The 26,577-nt window shown below is 34.3% G+C and overlaps 3 protein-coding genes across 8 annotated transcripts; 1 reads left to right on the forward strand and 2 right to left on the reverse strand.

Moving 5' to 3' along the window:
- Positions 1-2,234: 2,234 nt before the first annotated feature.
- Positions 2,235-7,983, reverse strand: LOC132600594 (pentatricopeptide repeat-containing protein At4g01400, mitochondrial). 6 transcript variants are annotated; one of them, XM_060313869.1, is made up of 3 exons: positions 7,857-7,983; positions 2,650-4,433; positions 2,235-2,562 (listed from the first exon to the last, which is right to left on the reverse strand). In XM_060313869.1, exon 2 carries the CDS (start codon positions 4,289-4,291, stop codon positions 2,843-2,845), a length of 1,449 nt encoding a protein of 482 aa, XP_060169852.1. In that variant the 5' UTR covers positions 4,292-4,433; positions 7,857-7,983; the 3' UTR covers positions 2,235-2,562; positions 2,650-2,842. The 6 variants fall into 6 exon arrangements, with proteins under 6 accessions (XP_060169852.1, XP_060169851.1, XP_060169848.1 ...); XM_060313868.1 differs by having other exon boundaries at positions 7,830-7,960; XM_060313865.1 differs by lacking the exon at positions 7,857-7,983 and adding an exon at positions 7,260-7,459.
- A 7,559-nt stretch (positions 7,984-15,542) lies between these two features.
- On the forward strand, positions 15,543-21,047 carry LOC132600595 (DNA polymerase II subunit B4). The gene is made up of 3 exons (XM_060313870.1): positions 15,543-15,888; positions 18,424-18,542; positions 20,652-21,047. The coding sequence occupies exons 1-3, from the start codon at positions 15,677-15,679 to the stop codon at positions 20,900-20,902; spliced, it is 582 nt and encodes a 193-aa protein (XP_060169853.1). The 5' UTR covers positions 15,543-15,676; the 3' UTR covers positions 20,903-21,047.
- Positions 21,048-22,982: 1,935 nt separating this feature from the next.
- LOC132600596 (uncharacterized) lies at positions 22,983-25,878 on the reverse strand. Its single transcript, XM_060313871.1, has 2 exons — positions 25,755-25,878; positions 22,983-23,465 (listed from the first exon to the last, which is right to left on the reverse strand). The coding sequence occupies exon 2, from the start codon at positions 23,453-23,455 to the stop codon at positions 23,243-23,245; it is 213 nt and encodes a 70-aa protein (XP_060169854.1). The 5' UTR covers positions 23,456-23,465; positions 25,755-25,878; the 3' UTR covers positions 22,983-23,242.
- Positions 25,879-26,577: the final 699 nt, after the last annotated feature.

Consider the following 26,577-nt stretch of genomic DNA (forward strand, 5'->3'; position numbering starts at 1 on the left):
GGGTCAAAGACGAAAACTACGTGCCTTTGCCAACCAAGCGCACTTCCATTTGGCTTTTGTCATAAAATTATGACTTTTTTTTTTCTTAATGCCAAAGATAAACTTTGACCAAAAAAATTCAATGACATGTAAGCTTAATATGTAATTTGCTCACAAAATTATTTTAACATATTCCTGTTTTTACACATTAAACATTTCACAATCCATTATTTGGGTCAAAGACGAAAACTACATGCCTTTGCCAAGCAAGCGCACTTCCATTTGGCTTTTGTCATAAAACTATGACTTTTTTTTCTTAATGCCAAAGATAAACTTTGACCAAAAAAATTCAATGACATGTAAGCTTAATATGTAATTTGCTCACAAAATTATTTTAACATATTCCTGTTTTTACACATTAAACATTTCACAATCCATTATTTGGGTCAAAGACGAAAACTACGTGCCTTTGACAAGCAAGCACACTTTCATTTGGCTTTTGTCATAAAACTATGACTTTTTTTTTCTTAATGCCAAAGATAAACTTTGACCAAAAAAATTCAATGACATGTAAGCTTAATATGTAATTTGCTCACAAAATTATTTTAACATATTCCTGTTTTTACACATTAAACATTTCACAATCCATTATTTGGGTCAAAGACGAAAACTACGTGCCTTTGCCAAACAAGCACACTTTCATTTGGCTTTTGTCATAAAACTATGACTTTTTTTTTCTTAATGCCAAAGATAAACTTTGACCAAAAAAATTCAATGACATGTAAGCTTAATATGTAATTTGCTCACAAAATTATTTTAACATATTCCTGTTTTTATACATTAAACATTTCACAATCCATTATTTGGGTCAAAGACGAAAACTACGTGCCTTTGCCAAGCAAGCGCGCACTTCCATTTGGCTTTTGTCATAAAACTATGACTTTTTTTTCTTAATGCCAAAGATAAACTTTGACCAAAAAAATTCAATGACATGTAAGCTTAATATGTAATTTGCTCACAAAATTATTTTAACAGATTCCTGTTTTTACACATTAAACATTTCACAATTCATTATTTGGGTCAAAGACGAAAATCACGTGCCTTTGCCAAGCAAGCGCACTTCCATTTGGCTTTTGTCATAAAATTATGACTTTTTTTTTTCTTAATGCCAGAGATAAACTTAGACCAAAAAAATTCAATGACATGTAAGCTTAATATATAATTTGCTCACAAAATTATTTTAACATATTCCTGTTTTTACACATTAAACATTTCACAATTCATTATTTTTTTAGATAATGGTCAAAAATACATTTCAACCACCACTTTTGGCTAGTCGATCAATTCCTTCCAAAAGGAGTTGTTGCCGACCCTTACACCATAAAAAGAAGACTTGTTTCCGATCGGACAAAAGAAGAAACTAGAGTGTACTTTTTCGTCAGACCGACACTCAAGACCCAGTTACGTGCCTTTCGAACTGAACGCAATGCCTGTCTTCCAAATCAAAAGAAGGGCTTGTTGGGAAGAAAAATTACGTGCGTAAGACACAGTCGGGTTGCTCACGCAACAGATCTCTCTCTCTATATAGATAGAGAGAGGTGTGAAACGTACCCGCTCCAGGTCCGAAATCTCTTTTAGTTCGAAATACTGATCCATCGCAATTAACCAGTCTACGCGCCTCAACTATCAGTTGTTCATTGTTCAAAAACACACCATCGTTCAAATAGGAAAAGGGAACAACTGATGGTTGAGATGTGTCTTAATACACAGATGGTGATGGTTCAGGTAGGAAAAGAGAACATGTGATAGTTGAGGTGTGTTTTAATGCATAAATGGTGATAGTTCATGTAGGAAAGGGAACAGTTGATAATTTGGGTGGGTGTGAAACTCGCGATAAAACTATAGTTCAGGTGTATTTTTTACCAATAACTCAAATCTTGTTGGGACAAATGGAGCATTCAAGATACAAGTCTTCCCCATATCTACTGATGAAAAATATAGTTTGAAGAAGACACTACTGATTAGCACGATTACTGCATAATTTTTTTAAAGAGAATGTGGCACTTGAAGGACATTACAAGAACTCAAACCAAAGTTTAAAGAATCACAAGCAATGAGAGATGCGAATGCCATGATGCTGCTTTAAGATAATTTTCAATCTTCTCTGTATTGTTATCATTTTATCGGATGTCCCGAAGGTACAAAGAGGAACGAAAACCAAAGTAGATTGGGTCTGCAATTTTGAAAACATGAAGTTAAAGCTAAAAGATAAACGATACTAAATAAAATCAGAACATATTACAAGAGTTATATTAGTTGCATTCAATATAAGTACAAACAGACAAGTTCAAACCACAATTACCACAGTTTCTGAATCCACGCCTACGTTAATATTTGATGACAGTAAACCAACCTAACTTGACATTGAAGATAGTTTAGTAAATTGCTCATGTCTTTGCATTTCTGCCTCTGTCAAAGTTGCTCCACTCTTTCTTAGGCATAATGTTGAGAATTTCAACATGATTGTCAAGTCTATTGCACCAACAACTCTTACGCCGCTCATCCCTTGAAAACTGTTGAAACCTGACAAAGGCACAAGGCAAATAAAACTCAGTGAATATGATTCGATAAGACTACAAGCCAAGTAAAACATGGGAGAGGACGACTCACCTTGCTAAAACAAACATGTCAATGAGCAGGCCAGACGAGTTAGCAAAGATAAATTCAAATTTACTTTCTGAAACTAGATTCCTTTGGGGGTTGTATTAACCACTAGTCCACTACCAGGTTTCATGTGCATTTGATATCTTTCAAGGTAAACATAATCATCCTTTCCATGTATACAGCAGGACCAATTCTCGTCCTATGAAATCATACCCTTCCTTGATTTACTTTTTCTCCTGTTCATCAAGTATTCACCCAACCTAGGGCCAACCTCCACTATTCTCGTATCAGGTTTTATCTCAGCTCTAACAATTTCCTCCAAGATATTCCCTACTTTTTCTGCATCATCCCATTCCAAGATCCTGGATACAATTTCTTCCCATGTATCTGCATGTAAGCCCTCATCGTGACTCAAAATATTCCCCACTACTCCACAAGCTTCCTCGATTTTACCTAGGTTACAGAAACCTTTCACCACCACATGAACCACAGAAAAATGCGGAGAGAAGCCTTTTGACATCATCTCCGCCATGTAATTCTTAGCCTCATCGTACATTCCCTGATCACTTAGACCCCCAACTAATGTCCGATAAGAGACCAAATTTGGAAGACACCCGTTCGATGGCATGTCCTCGAGGATTTTACAGGCATCAACAGCCCGACCTTCTCGACAGAACCCTAAAATAACTGTATTATAATGGACAATATCCGGATTGCAACCCTTTACTTTCATTCTGCAAAGAAGTTTGTAAGCTTCCTTAAATTTCTTTTTCCGACACAAGCTGTTCAATAGAGTGCTATAACTTAAAGCATCGGGAACAAAACCTTTATTCAGCATGTCTTCGAGCAAGTCGACAGCTGTATTCACTTGACTTTTTCGACACAAACCTTGCATCAGAATCCTATATGACTCTACATTAGGACTGATGTCTCTCTTAAACATTTGATTAAACAGCGAGTATGCAATACTTAAATCATCATTCAAACAGAACGCCCGCATTAGTATGTTGTAGGACTCGGTGTTGGCTAAAACTCCATATTTATGTGCAGATCTGAAGAGATCAAATGCAGGACGAAGAAAGTTTCGGTGAGTAACGAGTATTTCAAGAATGAGGTTGAGATGTTTAGGAAGGGGCTTCATATTGAATTCCAGGATAGTATAGAAAGTTTTAAGTGCCTTGTCAGGTAGGCCAGCATCACCATATATTTGGATGATGTGCGAAAAAAGAGATGGGGAAACGGAATATTGCTGTGATCTTAGGGAAGAGAGGATGGACTGCATGAGGGAGAACTGGTGGGACCGGCCAAGCTTGAGGATGAGGGTGTGGAAAGTGGCATATGAGTGACAAAAATCGGGTTCTCGCGAGGCTAAATCAAAAATTTCTTTAGCAAGGAGTGGATCCGATTGGGAAGCAATAAGCTTCTGGATTCGAGCTGGAGAGCCAATAGAAGGTCCTTCTTTCTTGTTCTGTTTTTGTTCTTCATCAGATTGTCTTCGTTTTCTATCTTGCTCTGCATGTTGTGGATGATAATGGCATTTAAAATTGTACCATGTAGGCAGTGGCTCGGCCTTTGACAGCCAAGTAGAAGAACAAACGATCATAGACAAAAGATCCTTGGAGCTGAAGTGATGTGAAAGAAGTCTCATTTTTGTCGAGTCATAAAGCTCTTACTTCTTTACTTAGTACTAGCCTCGGTAGCCACTTCATTGTGTTATACTATCATGCAACGGCACTCCGGAAAGCAAAGAAGTGTTGTGTTTGCAGTATGCAAACAAGACCGCCTGTGAACTGAAGAAAACAAAAAATTACACCATGGGTGCAACAACGATAAGAGACATAAACGAGTAATAGAAACAACAATGATCAGTAAAAGATGAAGACGAAAACCCATATATAACACAGAATAATTAGACTAAGCTTGACGAATCATGCTTTGAGTAACCTGAAAGGTTAAGGAATATCAAGTAACTCAGTAACCCATAGTTTATTCTTAGAAACATCAGGATTTTTAACACTGGCTTACTACAAGGGACTTACTTAAAATAGCCCCAGACTCTCTAAGTATCATTAAAGAGATAAGTTTTCCTAATGCTAGGTAAATCTTCCTACAGATGAAGAGCACATTTTTCCTCTCTGAAACATTGCTTCAAACACAACAGCATGCACATATGGGGAATTTGATTTTTGCTCTGCATATTACTCAAATCCCAAAAAATTTCGAGATGACTGTCCTCCTGACTTCACAGACATGTAAATTTCTCCTTTTTAATACCATTCATGTTTGCATTTGCACATTTTTTACTTTCACATATGATACTCATACAGCAAAATGAGAGTTCATCCGAAAATGGAGTAACAATGATATAGTTCTTATGGAATTCTAAAGAGGAAGACTCAGGGTGGCAAGGAAAAGGAAAAAAACCAGAAGTGAAGGATGCCTACAAGGAAAAGGAAAAACAAGAGCTAAAGTATATTTACTGCTTCCTCTAATTTAAAATCCGATGGTACCTTTACTTAATTCAAAAGCTATGCTTACCACCTTCAAATTATTTTTCTTTGTCTAACTAGTAAAATGAGTTGAGCTTGTAAATCAATCCGTCAAATTTAATTACTCCCTCCGTTTCAATATTTTGTCTTAGTTTGACTGGGCACGAAGTTTAAGAAAGTAAAGAATACTTCTGAATTTTGTGGTCTTAAACGAAAAATATGTATAATGTACCAAAATGCCCTTTAATCTTGTGGCCTTAAATATGCCATGTGGGATATTGAAATTAAAGAGTTGCCAAATCAAGAAAGAGGCATTCTTTTTAAAACAAACTAAAAAGAATATTAAGACAAACAAATTGAAACGGAGGGAGTATCTTTCAGCAAGAGAGTGGTAAGGATTATCAACGCGCAAAAGTTAATAGACTACATTATAAAAAAGAGGGTGGTAAGGACATCAATACACAAAAGGTTAGGTGTACTATTTTCTTAGTCAATCTTTTGAAGGTGATAAACTGATACAAGAGCGGCTTTCAACAACTACTACTATTACGCCTCAATCCTAGGCTATCAGGGATATATGCTAGAGTAACTTCAAAAATAGAAAAAAGAAGGGATATACATGAAATGAAATTATTTACTCTATTTGTTGTTATTTGTTTCCTTCTTTTTCTGAGGAAATGATTGTGGTTCAACAAACTATTACTTTCCTTTATCTTACTTAAGGATTGCGTACCCGGCATCCAAATATGTTCAGAATTGAGTTATTGCATTCTGAAATGCATGCAGTAATCAAACATCAATTGGACATATAAGTATATAACCATCCTGGAAAAAGAAAATTTACACCACAACATGTTGTTTAATTTGGATATAGCATAATAGCAGCAAAATACAAATTCAAACACCCACATACACAAATAGCCAACACAAGTATGCTATCGGTTATCAATGAGTACTTAAAAATGCTTTAACATCTCAAGAATAAACAAAACTGAAAATTCCAAGAAATAAGGAAGGAATCCGAAAAGTCGATTTCTGTTATGCTTCAATGATACCAGCCTTCCCAGTGTGCAATTGCATGTTTAAATCGTCAAAAACAACAACATACCCAGTGTTATCCCACAAGTGGGGTCTGGGGAGGGTGGTGTGTACACAACCTTTCCCCTACCTTGTGAAGGTTAAATCATCCTAGGACTAAATAAAACCTTTTATAGCAGAAGGGCAAAATCCTGTCTGAAGTAAACATTTTGTCTAACACCTAACATGCATATTCTAAAAAAGACCCAAATCCATTTTCATCAAAGATTAAAACTTTAAGCTAAGATGTTTAACCTTACCCATGAAATTAAGTAAACATTTTTTCTAAACCTAACATGCATGAATTAATAAAGACCCAAATCCATTTTCATCAAAGATTAAAGCTTTAAGCTAAGATGGTCATTCTTACCCATGAAATTAAGTATAACATTTTGTCTAACACCTAAGATGCATGTGTTAATAAAGAACCAAATCCATTTTCATCAGAGATCAAAACTTTAAGCTAAGATGTCCGTTCTTACCCATGAAATTAAGTATAACATTTCATATAACACCTAGCATGCATGTATTAATAAAGAACCAAATCCGTTTTTATGAAAGATTAAAACTTTAAGCTAAGATGTCCGCTCTTACCCATGAAATTAAGTATAACATTTTGTCTAACACCTAAGATGCATGTGTTAATAAAGAAACAAATCCACTTTCATCAAAGATCAAAACTTTAAGCTAAGATGGTCATTCTTACCCATGAAATTAAGTAAACATTTTGTCAAACACCTAACAAGCATGTATTAATAAAACCCCGAATCCAATTTCATCAAAGATTAAAACTTTAAGCTAAGATATTCCTTCTAGCTATGAAATCAAGTAAACATTTTGTCTAACACATAAGTCCTAACATACATGTATCAATAAAGACCCAAATCCCATGAAATTAAGTAAACAATTTATCTAACACCTAACATGAATGTATTAATAAAGACCCAAATCCAATTTCATCAAAGATTAAAACTTTAAGTTAAGATGTTAATTCTTACAGCTCTCTACTTAAGCTTGTGTGCATATACATAAGTGAAAAGTATTTCTTACAAAATTGATGATTGCTGCAAATAGAATACTCCAACAGGTTGCCTGCAGAAGCCAAGTGGGTATAGTAAATTTGTAAATTTTCTAAATTTTTTTTTTTTTTTTTCATCCCCTATTCAAAACGTATAATCCAACTAACACTTTGTTTGGATGTTTGTCGGAGGCGGAGCCTAAATTCGAAACTTGTGAGTTCAGGATTCTAATTCGATTAAGTTACTGAGTTCTAAATTAATAATTTATACATATTCAATGAATTTTTCAAGAAAAATACATGGTTTAGATCAAAGTTACTGGATTTGGCCGAACCCCTGTGTCGTATGCTAGCTCCGCCCCGGATGGTTGTTACATATTATTTGATAATGTATCGTATTGTATTATTTTGATTAACACAACGTTTGGACAATTATATCATTTTTCGTCATTACAGAAACTCACACATCAACAATTTAAATGATAAACCTATAATAAAAGTAGGATACAGGATAAAGCTACCATAAAAAGATAGGACGAATGATAAAATAAAATTATTAAATAATAAAAAAAAAAAAAAAAAGATAAGGTAAAGAGAGGTACATCTATTAAAGAGAAAATGTTTCTCACAATTATTGATTCAATTAATTCACATTCGCGAGGGTAGACCTAGTTAAAGAAGAAAACACTAATTATAAGTAATTTCTTCATTCACAACCTCAAACTCGAGAATTGGCTCATATAGTTGTTTTGGTTTCTAAAGTTGACCTCTCGAAAATTGGCTCATATAGTCCATCCTAAAAAGATAAGTATTACTATATTTTACAGCAACATACCCAGTAAATATATGAATTATATTTAAAGAGAATTTATTTTAATAAAATAATTTATAATCAAGTATGCATTAAACAGTATTCGTTCAAACTTTTATTTTTCGTTAAATATTTAACAATTTATGTTCGTTAGATTTGTCCAAACAGCCAATGTTTTCACTATCATATCCTCGACCCGAGTTCATTGCTCTCTTAAAATAAAAAATGTATGTGATAACGTCCAAATCCATTCTTCAAAGAGAAAGTGTACACGGTCGTCGCAATATAATTTACCCAACTATGAGTCGGGATCGAATCCATAGAGAATAATATAAAGGCGATTGTGAAAGTAAATGATTTATCACCAACTATGCTACGCTAAACACTTTTTCAATATTTGATTTTTGATTTTTGATTTCAAAACTAACAAATATAAAACTAACCTAGAAAGCGAGTAAAATGATCAATGGCCATAAGCATGGTAACAAGGGAAATTAACTCTAAGTAACAATCCAATGTATTTTACGATTTTACAACTAAGAGCGAGTTTATGTTAGTAGATAACAATTTCTAAAATCTCATTGAAAGTCTTCCAACCAAATCAACGAATTTCACTCTAAGCTTTTCCAAGCCTTAGAGTGTGACATTAACCACAATCAATTTAACCTCCAGTTACTATCTTCTTCCGAGCTCAAGTTATTAGATGAGGTTTAAAGCCCCAAATCCTTGTTATTTACTCTTTTCCTAACCCTTACTTTCTTTTCCAAGCAAAGCCAAGATAAAATGGTACACTTAATGTTTGCAATCACTAAATGACACTAAAGCTTGAAAAGTAAATAGAGAAACATTAACACACCTCATTAGAAATAAAAATTGTTTAATACATAAGCAAAACAAGAGATTCAATCCAAACTTTAACATATGAATGTTTGCATAAATAAGATTAAAGTGATGGAATAAAATGCTGCACACTTAGATATACAATAAAAGCAAGAATTGAAGAAATGGATAAATAAATTCTCATTGAGTGCTCCAAATCTTCAAACCCTAGGTGTAGTTTCTTGTTCCTCCACTTGAAAGAATGGCCAAAGATGAGTGTAATGTCTTCCATGTCTTTCTTTTGTAGCTCCACAACTTTCCCATTCGAAGATGACGAAAATAGCCCCAGATTTGTAGATCTGTCCATTCTTTGCATTTCTAGCCACTTTTCTCATTTTCTTCATTTTAGCTCCTTTTTGCCTCGTTTTCACTTGGTTTTATCCCGATCACTTGTAAATCACATAAAACCTATAAAATGGAAGTAAATGACATTAATGCACTATTTTCTCAATCAAACATAGCAAAAATCTATGATTAGAGAAGAGATAAGTTGGTAAAATACCAACTTATCAATATGCACAATCACAACGTAAGTAATAGGACCAAACCCAACAGATGCACCTCACTCAACAACCTTAGTGGGGCTCGAGGGGCCAAACGAGATCCTAGGCTCGGTAGACCTGCCTATCTACAAGCTTAAGTCTTGCCCACTAATCCACTATCCTGGCCTGATTACTATAAAAATAAAAAATAAAAATAAAAAGAAGGAAAAACATCACTAATTGCCCCCAAAATACAAAATATTTATCCGCTCATGCCCCCTCACAAACTATTTTCGCTTTTACCCCCACAGGCTGAAAATATTTACCCGACATACCCCTCGGCCAAACCCCTTCCTCTCCATGATACCATCGCAGTATAGTTATATATCATGATGGTATCATGAAAGACTAAGAGAAGGACTGCAGCAGTCCTCCATGATACCCTCTCAGTATATTTATATACTATGATGGTGGAGTGTCTCATTGAAGGACTGAAGCAGTCCTTCATGATACCATCACGGTATATGTATATAAGACGATAGTATCATAGAGACTAGTAAATATTAAGTTAGATGAGGCGAATCTTTTAACCATGTAATTCAGAAAATGTAGTACCAAAGGAGTTTAGAATGAAAAGTGATAAATATTCATCAAACGAGATACAGTGCAACTAAACTAAAACTATTGTAAACTTCAAAATAAGATTGGTAATAATACTCAAAATTATTACTTAAGTAACTCTTTTTTCAAGAGTGGCTCGGGGGAGGCAGTGAGGTCTTTGCTTTACACTATAAAAAATTGACTTTTTAAATGAATAATGAGCTTTACTATTTAATTTTCGCTCAGACAATATTGAAGTTTGTACCAAAATTGGAAAAATAAAACAAAAATGATTAATAAAAAAAGAAAGAAAAACTCTCAACTTTTTATAGTAGAAATTTAGAATTTTGAATTAAATTACTCAAATCTTCATAATAGTAAATAAAATTTAAAACAACAATGTCCTAAAGGTTGTTTTGCAAACACATGGCTAACATCTTATTAACTTGAGTTAATCCTTACTAATATAAATAGCAGCAATAATATTACTATGTTAAGTTAAAGACTTTATGTTTAAGGAAACTACACTATAAACAACAAATATGATGGAAAAATAAGGGACATACGCCTCTTATAAAAAATTGATTTATGCAAGTAATATTTTTGAGCCACATTTATCCGTTTCTCTACATTTACCCCCAACTTCTCATCTCCTCTGACACGAGCTTCAAAACAAGTTTTAGGTGTCCACCGCATTAGAAGAGAATGTACTACACAAAAAATCAAGTTCAGTTGAAGCTGTGTAAATCAGCAGAACATAACACATATAGAAAACACATATAGAAAAGGCAACGAATTATATTCCGAGTAATAAGTATAATGATTTGTAAAATGAAAAAAATAAAAAAGAAATTGTATCATAATGTAACCAACAAATGAGAAGAATAACCGCACCTGATAAAGTAACCACAAACAAACCCAGATTCACATGGAATATGCGGTCTCGATACCAAAAAAATTTACAACCTTGCAAAGTATAATAGCAATCAAATGGTACCCCCTCCCTTTCAGTGGTTTAAAATAAATAAAGGAAAATCATTTTGTCTTACCCGAAAAGCAGGCTGCGAGGGCCTCCAATAAACGTCTCCTAGAATCTCACAAAATCAGAACGGAAGGGAACGAGCGATGCGAATGTACCCGTTCATCCAGTTACGAGTTCCTAAGAACCCTTACCGATATAATACGGGTTGCCATCCGGGTCAACACCATACCCCATTAGGAGAAGGGCGTGGGGCGCATCATGCTTTGCGCCAACAACTCGATAAGGTATTTCATTTGGGCCAGGAGCCCAAACAGCCTGAGACAATTAAAAGAAAAAACTGAACAATAGTGTATCATGTAGTATCTTCTCTCCGTGCAAAGAGGTTCATGAACAGAACAAGTATAAGCAACAAAACAGATATGTAAACTACTACCATCAAATTATAATCATAAAAAATATTGAGCCTATCATCGAAAACGTCACGTCTAAGTCCTCCAATGTGTGCCGCTATCATATCTTTGACCCGAGTCCCTAACTCCCTAAAAATGAAAAATTTATACACAGTCAGAAGGAAATAAATAGATCCAAATCCAGCCGATGCACTTAATTTGATATCACCAGTGACACCAAAGAGAGAACAATATAAAAAGGGTAAGGATGAAGAAGTAAGTTGTCATGAAAATAAATCAAAAATCAGGACACAAAAACTTACACAAATCTTTAATATAATATCATAAGATTCAAAAATCTCTTTTTACTTATTTCTTAAATTTGTGCCCAGACAAACCAATACACTTAAATTAGAGGTGTGCAAAATCAGTTTAACTGATAAACCGAACCAATAAAATGTTATTGATTTATCGATATCGGGTTATTGGGTTAACGGTTTTGTAATTTTTTTTATTGGGTTATCGGTTCGATTTTTGATTTTGGATTTTAGGGATTTAATTAATAGTTAAACCGATAACCCAATAAGCTTATATTAAAATTAGCTTTTTATCCTTAATTATATATTAGTGGCTTTAAATTTTAGTTTTCAAATATAAACCAATTTCTAATTACTTATCGCAAGCACGCTTATTCTCTCAATTCTCATACAAAACAAGGGCTTGCACCTTGTGATGCCTATCGGTCTGTTGCTTATTGCTTTCTTTTGCATTTTATAATTTTTGTCTTGTAATTTGTATGGACTTTATGCATGAAAGCAGTGTATATATGAATAAATGAAAACAAGAGAAAGCAAAAGAAAAAAATAGCGAAACATTTTCTTATTGGAAAACCGAACCGTTAAGGACCAAAAACTGATAAACCGAAAATCGATGACGAAGATCTTATCGGTGTAGTTTTGATTTAACATATTTACAAACCGAAAACCAATAAACCGAACCGGTAATTCAAAAAAACTGAACTGAACCGACCGATAAGCACCCTTGTCTTAAATTAGAACAAAGGGCGTAACTTTTTACATACTTAACTAAAACTGTTCAGCACATGCATATCCTCAAGTTGGGGTGGGCATGGTACGATATTTTAAACTTCAGTACGGTAATTTCGATTTCGGTTTCTAAAAATACTATACCATTATCGTACCAAATTAAGTCGGTATGGTTTGGTATTTTAAAGTTCGGTTTCGATATTTTTACGGTACGGTAAATCGGTACCATAGTTTGTCCGACTTCGACTTACATAGTTACATATACTCATATCGTGGAGAATTATGACTTCAACTACTTAAGAAACGTCTCAATTATTATGTACTAAACACTTTACTCATGTAAAAATATTCAAAAGAAAGTACAAGCAATCTCCTTCGTAAATCAATTACACACAAAAGACATTTAAATCAAGATAGAGTAGTCAAAGTTCCAACGTTTAAACAATTAGTTTTCTAATACTACTAGTTTATATATTTGTTAGTATTATAATACTAAGATATATGATATGTAATTATATACTTCGATATGGTATTTGGTATTTCAATAGTTTCTTTATGAATACCGAATACCGTACCGAATACCAAACTTTTTTAAAAGGGAAAAGGGTCAAATATACCCTCTACTTTGTTTTATTAGTTAAATATACCCTCCGTTAATGAAAGTTAATAAAAATACCCCTGACGTCTTCAAACTTCACACTTATGCCCCTATTTGGATGGAAATCCCCAAATCCTCTCAAATTACCCAATTTCAAAAAAAATTACCCACTTTTTTTGTCGACCCGCCCTGTCTATCATTATCATCAAGCTCTAGTTTCATCTTCTTCCATGGAGAAAAAAGAAAAAAAGCAAGAACACACCCAAATAATAAAATCCCAAAACTCACCTCAAATTTCATCTTTAAATCCAACTTCAAGTCTACGTAAAGAAACAAGCAAGTACTTGCATGTCCATGCTATTCTATTTTTCACTTCTAAAAGTTAGTAGTCCATTAAGCATCATCTAATCATAATCCAAATAGCTTCTAAACCTATTTCTACCTTCGACCTCATGTTTTTGGCCAATTAGCATTTGATTGGAAGCTTATGTGTTTGCAAAATTGACAACTGTGCAAAAGCTATACAATGAACAGGTAATTTAATTTAAAAAAACAGCTTTATGCTATAATAACGAAACATGAAATCACAAAATTTATTTCACAATAGATCAATTCATATACAAGAGCTCGTATAAACTAGGCAAATATACTGTACGTTTCACACAAGGAGAACCTTTTGCAAGTTGCAACTATATGCGACAACAAATTAGATAAGCAATGGACTGAACAGGGTGGAAACAAGAAAGGAATGCGCACAAAGAGCTGACTCAACTAGAAGAGTACTAGTATTCTTATTGCACACCCAATTATATCAAGGCTCAATGAGGATAGAACAAGGAGCATGTAAATGAAGGATAATCCTGCTTAAATGAGAAGAGGAGGGATTGTTAGAGGATAATCCTATTTAAATGAAGTACTGTCTGCATCAAGATTTGAAGTTAGATTTAAAGATGAAATTTGAGGTGAGTTTTGAGATTTTATCATTTAGGTGTTTTTTTTTTCTCCATGAAAGAAGATGAAGTTAGAGCTTAATGATAATGATAGGCAGGTCGGGAGGGCGGATCAACAAAAAAAGTGGGTAATTTTTTTAAAATTAGGTAATTTGAGGGGATTTTCATCCAAATAAGGGCATAAGTGTAAAGTTTGAAGATGCTGCGGTATTTTTATTAACTTTCATTAACGGAAGGTATATTTAACTAATAAAACAAAATAGAGAGGTATATTTGACCTTTTTCCCTTTTAAAAATACATACTAAATACCATAATATTGAAACCGCAATATGAGCCCGTTTGGATTGACTTATAAGTTGCTTATAAGCTGTTTTTAGTTTTTTTGAGTGTTTGGCTGCCAGCTTAAAGTCATTTTATGCTTAAAATAAGTCTAAAAAATTAATTGGGTCCGTTTAGCTTAGTTTATCTAAAATAGCTTATAAGCCAAAAACAAAATAAGTTGGCCTACCCCAACTTATTTTTTTAAGCCCATCCAAATAGGCTCTATAAAACTTTTTAATTTGATATGATTATTGATATCTACCGTACCATGCCCACCCCACGGCCTCCATCACAAATGGACCATTTTGGTGATTCTAAATTGGAGAAAATGATCAAAATGGTCCTTAATGTATGAGGGTTGGATTGTTTTGGTCCTTGATATATTTCACTTGATTGAAATAGTCCTTGATGTTTCGAGAAAATGATCAAAATGGTCCTTAATGTATGAGGGTTGGATTGTTTTGGTCCTTGATATATTCACTTGATTGAAATAGTCCTTGATGTATGCAAAATGTGGATGGTTTTGGTCCTAAATCCTAAATATAATGCCGTAACATTATTCAAATGTTTGACACAAAAAATCCATCAAATGTAAGTGAAAAATAAATAACATGCATGTGAAAGCAAATAACTTAAAATTGAAAATATAACCTAAATTCAAAATCCAAAAGAAAAAATTCAACATAATACTCATATGTCAAATTCTAACATTACATAAGTAAGTTTCAACGTAACTTAAGTAAATAATTCAAAAGAAAGGAAAAATATAAGTTTATAACCCCATTCACAATGAAATTCTACTTTAATAACGTCACCCGTTATATGTCAAGTTTGTTAATAACTCATTCTTTTCAATATTAAGAGGTGTAGTTTCAAATATTAGAATAATAACACGGTTATGCTAAATGAATAAAAAAAAAAATACGAGCAATTACATGGAATCACAATAAGTAAAGGTTGGGAATGAAAAGAAAGAAAATGAAAAATAAATAATATAAAAAGAATAATATATTTTTAAAATAAAAATAATAAAAAAGTAAAAATTAAAAAATTAAAAAAATTTCACTTACATTTGATGGATATTTTGTGTCAAACATTTGAATAATGTTACGACATTATATTTAGGATTTAGGATAAAAACCATCCACATTTTGTATACATCAAGGACTATTTCAATCAAGTGAATATATGAAGGACCAAAACAATCCAACCCTCGTACATTAAGGACCATTTTGATCATTTTCTCTTCTAAATTGGGACCGAGTTTACTCAACCCACTATAAAAAGCCCTCTTCCAAGCACCAACAACTAATGGCGGGACAAGAAACCTAAAATCCCCCAAAACCACCTGTTCAGTATTCACCCAAACACACATAGAGAGTAACAAACAATGGCAGAAATAGAGAAGCCAAAAGACAAGGAGAAAGCAGCAGCAGCAACAGTTCAAATGGAGCAAGAAGGTCTACCAAAGACTATAGTACGCAGGCTAGTGAAGGATAAGCTTTCTCAGTTATCCACTGATACTGATATCTCTCTTCTTCGTGATTCTCTCCTTGCCTTCTCTGAAAGTGCCCGCATTTTCATCCATTACCTATCTGCCACGTAAGCTCTATTAAAGGGTTTCATAAATTCACTTCAATTATGTTTTGTTTTTTATGAATTCCCAAGAAAGATGAAAAAGGGTAGATAAAGATTGTGTTTTTATTAGTTTTTGTGATCTGGGATTCTAATGGCTTTTATTTTTTTGTTCTTTTACTGATTGATTATTCAATTGTTTTTGTTAATTTTTTGTTATTTTGTTGGTTGATTATGAAGATTTTGATATATTATGGGCTCAGCCTTAAAAAGTTGGAATTTAGGGTAGTGTTAGCTGATGTTGTTTGTTGCTAAAAGAAAATAGGGAAATTTCCAAGATGTTGTGATGTGGGGTTTTAATGGTTATATGTATGCTTTTATGCTTTTATTGAGCCGCGCCTTTTTTGTGACGATCCCCTTTGGGTCCCACTACTCAAGGTATTGTCTATGCCAGGGTACAGCCAGTCCGCACAGGGGCTCGCCCCATTATCCCTCTTCACGCTGCAGCGCTACGGGGTATCGAACCCGGAACCTCTGGCTCCTTTACATTCCCCAAAGGGAATCGCCTTTCACCAATTGAGCTGCGAGCCCCTGTGCGGACTGGCTGTGCCAAGGGTCTTTCGGAAACAGCAGTCCTACCTTGATAGGAGTAAGGTCTGCGTACACTCTACCCTCCCCAGACCCCACGATGTGGGATTTCACTGGGTTGTTGTTGTTGTTGTTGTTGATGTATTGCTAAAAGAAAATAGGGAAACCCCAAAACCATCTTTCACTATTCAGCCAAATTTCGGAAACAGCCGTCCTACCTTGTTAGGAGTAAGGTCTACGTACACTCTACCCTCCCCAGACCCCACGTTGTGGGATTTCACTGGGTTGTTGTTGTTGTTAGAGAGAAAATAATGGCAGACATAGAGAAGGCAAAAGACAATAACAAAGACGAGGAGAAGGAGAAAGAGAAAGTAGTAGCATCAGTAGTGCAAATGGAGCAATAGGGTCTACCCAAGACTATCGTACGCAGGCCTGTAAAGGATAAGGTTTCGCAGTTAGCCACTGATACTGATATCTCTCTTCTTCGTGATTCTCTCCTTGCCTTCTCTGAAAGCGCTCGTATTTTCATCCATTACCTCTCTGCCACGTAAGCTCTATTGGGTTTCATAGATTCACTTCAATTATGTTTTGTTTTTTATGAATTCCCAAGAAAGATGAAAAAGGGTAGATAAAGATTGTGTTATTTATTAGTTTTTGATAAGTTCTTACAAAATGATGAAAAGGGTAGATAAAAATTGTTTTTTTTTTTTTTTAAAAAACTTTCTGTGATCTTTGATCTGGGATTTTAATGGATTTTGTTAATTTATTGTTCTTTTACTGATTGATTATGAAGTTTTTGGGTGCTTTTTGTCAATTTCTGTGATCCGGTATTCTAGTGGGTTTCGTTAATTTTTTGTTGATTTTGATAAATTATGGGTTCAGCCTTAAAAAGTTGGCATTTAGAGTTCTGTTAGTTTGGGATTCTAATGAGAAATTTTTTTGTTCTTTTGGTCCGGCCCTTCTCCGGACCCCGCGCATAGCGGGAGCTTAGTGCACCGGGCTGCCCCTTTACTGATTGATTATGAAGTTTTTGATTAATTATGCCTAGATAAGCTTTCCCAGCTATCCACCCAATTTTTTCTTACTTATGAAAAATTCCTGGAAAATGATGAAAAGGGTATAGATTGTGGGTGTTTTTTTTTTTTTTTTTTGGAATTTTTGTGGTCTGGGATTCTAATGGGTTTTGTTAAATTTTTGTTCTTTTACTGATTGATTATGAAGTTTTGATCAATTTGGGTTCAGCTCTGAAAAATTGGAATTTAGGATTGTGTTATGGTGACATTGTTGATTATGGGTTCAACCTTAAAAAATGGAATTTAGGGTTGTGTTAACGCAACGTTATTTTGTTGCGAAAAGAAAATAGGGAAATATCTGAATTTCTGTGATCTGGGATTTAAAGTGAATCAGTTCTGATAATTTAAGTTTTTTGATTGATTAGTAGGATGAACCCTAAAAACAAGAAGTTCGTCTTATTGCTAAAAAAAAAAAATGGGTGCTTTTCGAATTTTTGTGATTCTGGATTTTAAAGTGTTCTCTTAAGTTTTACTATCCTTCTACCGATTTCTAGTGAAGCGTTTGAGTAATCATAGGATCTGACCTAAAGCTGAAAATTAGGTAGTGTTGATTGTGATATTGGCTAAAAGAAAATAGGGAATTTAAAAGGGTTCTTTGTATTAGCTATTTCTTTTACTGGTTGATAGTTAAGTTTTGGGTGGTTTGTAGGATGAACACTAAAAGATGGAAATTTGCTAAAAAAGTGATATATTGCGGGTCTAAGCAAGTGCTGAAAGTGAATGGGTTAATTTATTGGATTGATGTGGGACATAATAAGCCATGCTTTGTGTTGGCAATTAAGAAAATGAAGAACACGTTGGATTAGATATCAGTCTGCAGAAAGATGGGAATGTTTTTCCTTTTCCTCCTTTGTGATATTTTACTTCAATGAGTGAGCTTATTTGCAATGTGCAATTGCAGTGCTAATGACATATGCAAGGAGTCTAAGAGGCAAACAATAAATGCGGAGGATGTGTTCAAGGCCCTTGAAGAGATTGAGTTTCCCGAGCTCATCGAACCTCTCAAAGCTTCTCTCGAGGGTAAGTTCCTTTTCACTGCTCTAAAATTCTTTGATGACTCTCTATATTTTCTGATGAAGCTGAGTGCTTTCCATTGTAAGCAAGTCCTTTCATTCATAGATGCATACAATCACATGTCAGCTTTGGGGTCAGATTTCTAGATTGTTGTGTCTATTTAGTTCTATATTACTTTAAGAACGATGTGCTATGTATCTCAATGGGCAAAACCAAGTGTTGGATTTCAATGAATAGTTATTGCTTCTCTTTGCTGTGATTCCTCTTATTCTTCTTATTGCTTGAAACCGTAGACAATATCTTTCTACTAAAACTAAGTAATATTATTACTGGTGGGCTTTCAAAAGATTATTGTTTACTTCCCTTTGCCACGTAAATATTTCCATCGAGTTAAGTACTAACTATAATTGGCAGGTTGCATAGTGTGATCAGGTGTATGATGCTTGATAGCTTGTTTAGGTCAACGGTTAAGCATATTTTCTTCGTTTTTCTTTGTTTTTCTAAAACCAATGAAGCATTGTGGCCTCATCAAGTTGGAGGGTGGCACTTGTTGAGGTCTCTCTGAATAAGAAGAGATATTGTGTTGTCGAAACTTCAATGTTATTTTATTAACATGAAGAAGCTAGAGTACCGCAGACATTAAATTACCTTGCATTACTATGGAGAGATGAGGCCTTCTAACTTCTAAAAACTTCACTCCCAACCAAAAGATAAAGGTCGAAAGAGAGACTAGAGTATTAATACATATCTTCTTCTTCATTGCTACTCACACTCCATAGAAAAATTTATGTTGTGCATATGTTGGTCAAAAGGAGACATACAGTTCAGTAATAAGCAACTATGCCCATTCTGTTGTGTTGGGGCATAGAACTTAGAAGGAATTGAATAGTCGGTGAGGATTATGGTCAGAGATCTTTCGAGCTGTACAGAGAGCAGATGTGTGTTAATCCACCAGGTCTAAAGCCAATACGAAAAGGTCGTCTTTTTTTTATTATTTTTTTATTTTTTGAGGAGGTAAAAGTTTTATTAGTAAGGTACACAGAAGTACAACAAGAATATAGCCCCTACAATAGATTCAAGTTACATAATTTCCAAGTGAATCTAAGTAATCCAATCCATATACTGCTCCATGTTGTCTAGCAAAACCCTCTTCACACAAAAAAACAGATTATGCGGGCACAGGTTCTTGACTCTAGAAATATGATTCTTTTTATTCTCAAAGCATGCACTATTTCTCACTCCAGAAAGGTTAATGATTGTCTTCGTCTCCTGGCTAATTATGGTGGAACAGATGTGAAACCATGCGTTACATATTTTTATTAGTCTTGTCGGGAGGTACTCTATGAAAGGTCAAAACAACTAATAGAGCTGAAATTAGAAAATAAATGCTCACATTTTAAAGACTGGGAATATTTTGAGAGTTGCCAGGCACACTAGCTCTCTTTAACCCATATAAGTTGAGTGTATTAGTGCTTATTGAGCACTCCGAATGGCTGATCTCTTTATCGGTGTTAATACCAAGTATAGCGAATGTACAACTTTAGTAGTGTATCTTTGTCTCACTTGTCTAGGAAATGTAGCGAGTCTTAAAAACAATGTCCTGACTTTAACTTGGACGGAGTAAGTATTTTGGGACAGATGATTAAGTTTTAACATTTGAACTTTAGCTTATTAATCATTCTCTTCATATGAATTAGAAGAATAAAACTATTTTCCATTTTTTGTTCTAGCTTATAGTCTTCTCATGTGTTTTGAGTTTATCTGATATTTCACATAATCAAAAGCTCTTTTGCCCCTTGTTTACGTAATATGTAAGCATCATCTCAATTAAATCTCTACTTTAAACTAAACTGAATCATTAGTATTTATAATCCTGTCTTTTCTGGGCTCATTCTACTTGATCTCTTAATTCGAGTTATCCTCTTTTGATAAGCTTCAGACTAGTCAGACAAGTATCATTTGCTGATGGATACTTGTATAGTTGTATGATAACTGATAGATTATTGCTTTAACTCGCTTTTAGTTATCTGGTTCGAAATGAGGCAATATTTACTATGGTGATGAAATGAACTTACAGCTATCTTTGCCTTTATACTTTCTTCTTTCTTTTTACAGTATTCAGAGAAAAGAACTCTAAAAGGAAGTCCGCATCATCGAAGTCCACAGAATCTAACAAAAAGGCCAAGCTGAAAGAACCTGTGGAAAATGGGAAGGGTAAGATGGAAGAGCAAGAGGAACCCTCTGATAATGAAAATGAAGATGCACAAGCTGAAGAAGAAATCAATGAAGTTGAAGCTGGAGAAGAAATCAATGAAGTCGAAGCTGGAGAAGAAATCAATGAAGTCGAGGATAGTGCTGATGATTAAGGAGATTATTACGCTTGCCTTCTTTGTTAGACATTTTACTCATGCCTTTGTTAACCCCTCAAAATCTGTAATCTTATCTTGGATGCAAAATTAGCCAACAATTTGTAGAGTTATTTTGTGTAGTAAAATGAAGATATTTGGGAAATTGTTGTCTTTTTGTTCATCCTCTTGTTCCATGCGCTTCTTTATGAGTTCATTGAGGCGCTTACAGACAAGAGAGAAAAGGCATAACAGGTCCTATAGAGTCTTGAGTTCACAGTTCATTCTGGTAGTTTATTAAGATCTTCTCAGAGCCCAGGAAAATACATCTTAATGTGTATTCAACAGTCTCCTATTTGCCACAGTGCCACCGTCAATTACATGTTTTCATCTGTGCTCATTGATCTCGTAATTTGTTGAGAAGTGATTTTTGATCGAGTTTTTCAACTATAAGCTTTCTTTTAAATTTGTCATAAAAGTAATTATTTCTCCACTAAGCCTTTGACTCGGCCTGATGCAGTCACCCTACGTGACTGGCGCCCCAAAAGGCCTTAACTCTCGGTCATAGTCTAGCGACCTACCTTCAGTAGGAACCTTAGAAAACTTTGAACAAGTTTCAGTTTCTCTATAAGCGTAATTCTGATCAAGTTAACAAGTGCTAAACGTGAAGTGCAAAGTTAACAAATTTATTTCTCGAAGTTTCAACCTTGTTAACTTTGCACTTTTTATAGCAACAGAAGTATCGTGATATGTTCACTGCCGCAAGTTTCAAAAGTCTACACCCATACAAATGCTATAACATGTTTAACACTACAAATTTCCAAAACTATTGTTTCTTTCTTAAGCTCTGTTTCAAATGAAATAATGTCACATAAGTTGGACGAAAGGGAGTATGCCGTAATGAAAGAGGCCAAGGGTATAGTGTTGTTGAGAAAGCTCTTGGGAGAGTGGACAAACAACATACATTACATTGTGACCCTTCCAATTCCATTAGGGAATGGATGAAAAGAAACAGTACTAATAATTAGTATTATAGTAGTCAATATCTGGAGTAAACCTTTTCCCTTCAAGGCTGACCAAGCTGATAATGCTTAGCTGGTCTGAACAGATGATTAGCCACACTAAGACTGAGACACAGCCGGACTCGCAAGGGAGGCAGCAGTGTGGAATCTTGGATAATGGGCGAAAGCCCAACCAACAATATCGCGAGAGCGAAGGAGGACAACGCCGACTGTAAAGCTCTTTCGCCCAGCGATCATGGCACAAATGGGTCAATGGAAAAACCACTTCACATAAAAAAGGACCTCTTAAATACCAACTCAGTCATCAAAAGAGCTGTCGAATATGTTTACTTGACAAAGAAGGAAAAATACAAACTTATTCCATTCCATCATAGAGATCGTCCCCCAAGAAAAAATTACTTCAAATTATATACAGATGGTTCTTCATTGGTAACCCAAGACAGTGCATAATAGGTGTCAGAAATCATAAAGGTGACTGGGACATAGGCTACTCCATGAAGCTTCCTTTCACTATTAACATGTTTGCAGAACTAACAGCTCTTCACAAGGGATAGAGATGGTAATTCAGAACTACAATTACTTGAAATCAACACATATTCAGAGAAAGTAAATGCTGCGCTTCAACAACAACAATAACAACAACAGTAACTACGCCTCAGTACCAAACAAGTTGAGATCGACTATATGAATCCTCACTGACCACATTTCATTGAACTTTTCACAACAGGTCAATGACAACGGCGTTCAAATTTGAGCAACAAACATATGATTGTGTATACCTTTGGAACAAGGAAACATGCAACTGCAACGATACAACAGCTTTGTCTTTTAACTTACTGAACATCAGGCAACAACAGGAAGTACGCAAGATGTGCCACCTACTACTTCCTATAGCTTAATTTCTCCTTCTCTTAAAATTTAGTGAAGAACTTACCACAACAAAATTAAAAAAAGGTATAGCAAAATCATGAGAAATTACATCAACTCGTTAAAATAGCAGGCAGACAAGGAAAAACCTGCATCAAAACATAATCGGGATCCTTTAACGTGAGTGAAGAGGAGACATCAACAATTCCAAATAAAGAGATAGAGACGCCAAAGTTTCTTATTAAACCTCATAAAATGTTTTCATACAAGGTGACGGTGAATGGAGGACGAGCCATAATAGTTGCTGCACAAAACATCACTGAACTGGTGTGCACGGTAGGAAAAATGGTTCTACGCTAATGTTTAACAGATATTCAAAAGGGCAACAGCAATACAGCATACAAGAAGGCCAGTAAAGAATGAATCCATCCACAAAATCATTAGAGATTCACTCTATTTCCAATTTAAATCTTCATTTCTCTGTTTTGTTCTCCTCTTCCTCCTTCTCACCATACCGGCGCTTAAACTTTGCAATCTGGCCAATACTTTGAGCCATCTGACGCCTTGCCCTTATGTGATAAACCTTGCCTGTTTGGTGTATTTTGGTCATCATGACATGCATCAACCGTCCACTTTGCGTCACATAGGATATCCATTGCATTTGAGGGTGAATTCCTTTCTTCATTTTTTTTTTCCTGAAAATGAACCTACAATTCAGTAGCAGTATAGTCTTCCTTATACACTAATTCAAGTGATACAACCAACCTTTCTTCGGTCAACTAGATTCTTTTATATGAGAACTCATTTTAGCTTTCATCAGAACAATATGAAGTACAAGAGTTCTTCTCACATGGCTTATATTAAATTCCTCCTGCACCCCTACCCCAAAATAAATGACATCATAGCTCTAGAAGAGTAATTCTTTTGCTCTTTTGTGGATGACACTCCTGGCATGTAATGAAAATGGGGTCGGGAAAAGATGAGTTGCTAAAGAAAAAGAATAACAAAATGCTATTCTATTAACTCTTGCTAAACGGGCACTATACGAGGTGAAAGGATAAAAACTCTAATTGTGATTGTCTCATAAGAACTTCTGAAGAGTAAACTTCGAAAAGCAAATTATTTTCTTCCTTCCAATACCACTTTCAGTTTCACCCTCCTCTAAATCCAAAAATAGACCCTTAAGTAGGAAAAGAAACCAAGTGGAACAAAACAAAAACGAAAAGGCAAATGTCAGATTTTTGCTTAAAAAAACTCTCACAAACCAACAACAGCAGAACATTAAAGAGCATTTTTCACAAGCTTATGCCCATCTTCATTCTTGCACCTCATTTTTCTTGAAAGATCATTCTTGCACCTCATTTCTTATTTTTTTCTTTAAACCTTTTTTCCCATTAAAAGAATTACTATACCATTTGTTGCTTGCCAGATTATTTATTACTACAGTCAATTTAAGAACTTGGAATAATTTAGCATTTCACCATTCTTATTATTTTTTATTTTTTTTTAAAAAAAATATAAATCCCAACGAAGCTCAGCAATAAGAAATAAACATGACACCATTATCACTAAAACGAACACTCTACTATTAAAAAAAAAATCATTCTTAATACGATTTTAATTTGAATATTCTTTATTAGCTAAATCCAAATTAAACTACTTTCACAGGATAGAGCCTTCATCACATGGAATTCAAATACTACAAAATGCAAATTTACCCCAAAAAAAAAAAAATACATAATGCAAATTAACTCTTTGAAAGATCTCATTTTAATGAAGAAAATGAGATCTGTTGAGATTATGAAGTTTGTATTTATTTAATTGTAATGAAGCTGCCTAGCTTAGTTGGTTAGTTAAGATATTTTTTGTTATAGTCGGTTAGTAGCTTTGCTTTGCTTAGCTATCATTGTAGTGTATAAATACCCTCAGATATTTTCTAATGAGATTGAGCAGTTCAATTCTCCAATTCATTCCTTCGAGTTCCCTCCTTTTCAGAACTCAAAATCTAACAAGATCGTGAAAAGATGAGTTGCTAAAGAAAAAGAATAACAAAATGATATTCTGTTTACTCTTGCTAAAAGGGCACTATACAACGTGAATGGTCAAAATCTCTAAATTGTACTGTCTCATAAGAACTTCTGAAGAGCAAACTTAGAAAAGCAAAATACTTTGTATAAAAAAAATTTTAAAAAAAAAAAAAAACCGAAAAGCAAAATAGATTCTTCCTTCCAATACCACTTTCAGTTTCTCCCTCCTCTAAATCCAAAATAAACTCTTAAGTAGGAAAAGAAACCAAGAAGAACAAAACGAAAATGAAAAGGCAAAGGTCAGATTTTTGCTTAAAAAAAAAAAAAAAAAACTCTCACAAACCAACAGGTGAACATCAAAGAGCATTTTCACAAGCTTATGCACATCTTCATTCTTGCACCTCATTTCATTCTTGAACCTCATTTCTTCATCATACAATCGCTTTTTTCTTTAAAACTTTTTTCCCTTAAAAGAATTACTATACCATTTGTTGCTTGCCAGGTTATTTATTACTACAGTCAATTTAAGAACTTGGAATAATTTAGCATTTCACCTTCTTTTTATTATTATTTAAAAATAAAAAATAAAAAATAAACCCCATGAGAAATAAACATGACACCATTATCACTAAAATGAACACTCTACTATTAAAACAAAATCATTCTTAATATGATTTTACTTTGAATACTCTTTATTAGCTAAAATCCAGATTAAAATACTTTCACAAGATAGAACCATCATCACATGGAAAGAAAATTTACCCCAAAAACAAAATACAAAATGAAAATTAACTCTGTGAAAGATATCAACAAATATGAAGAAAAAAAAAAGTACTAACACAATAGACGCAAACACAAGAACATAGCTAGATAATGATACCAAAAATGTTACAGGGTTTAGGGTTTATATATCATGAGAAGGGAAAATTTTGGAAATTGAGAGAGAAGTGAACTTACAAGTAGATTGCCAATGGGTAACAATTTTGCAGAAGAAAGAAACCAAGTTTGGGGTTGGAATTTATTAGATGATTTTGTGGGCTCTTTGTGTAAGTTTGATATCAGCCCAATCTTTTTATTTTTTGCGCGGATTGTCCTTCTTTTGGTTGGTCTTTAAATTTTGTCCCGATCTTTAAGTTTTGCCCTTCGCTTGAAAAGATAGCCGAAAATACTAAATTTTTGGGTTTGAACCCCCGCTCAAGCATACAAATAGAAATGATTTCGCAAGGCAAGACTTTGAGAAAAGACTGTCTTAAGGTCGGATCCGGCATATATTGTTTTAAGGCATAACTAAAAGTTTGTCTTATAAGGCAATCTATGTTGGATCCGACATAACTAAAAGTTATGCCTTAAGACAACTTATGCTGTCTCCAACAGAGGTTGCCTTAAGGCATAAGTAAGCCTTAAGGCATAAAAGTCTGCCTTATAAATTGCCTTAAGGCATAAAATTTATGTCGGATCCGACATAACTTTAGTTATGCCTTAAGGCGTTTATGCCGGATTCAGCATAACTTTTTCCAAGCCTTGCCTTGTAAAATTATTTTTTATTTTTATGCCGGAGCCGGTGTTCGAACCCAGAACCTCAGGGTTTCTACGCAAAGGGCAAAAAATAAAGACCAGCAATTTGAGGGATAAAAATTATAGACCACCCCAAATGAGGGGCATTCCTGCGAATTGCCCCAATCTTTTTCCTGAGCAAAGCTCAATAAGAAAAATACTGGACTAAGGGGTTTGTGGTCCCGAAATGACGTGTGGTGTCTCCAAAAGTGTCCGGTCTTGAATT

The sequence above is a fragment of the Lycium barbarum genome, chromosome 6 (genome assembly GCF_019175385.1).
Source record: "Lycium barbarum isolate Lr01 chromosome 6, ASM1917538v2, whole genome shotgun sequence".
Classification (NCBI taxonomy): Eukaryota; Viridiplantae; Streptophyta; class Magnoliopsida; order Solanales; family Solanaceae; genus Lycium; species Lycium barbarum.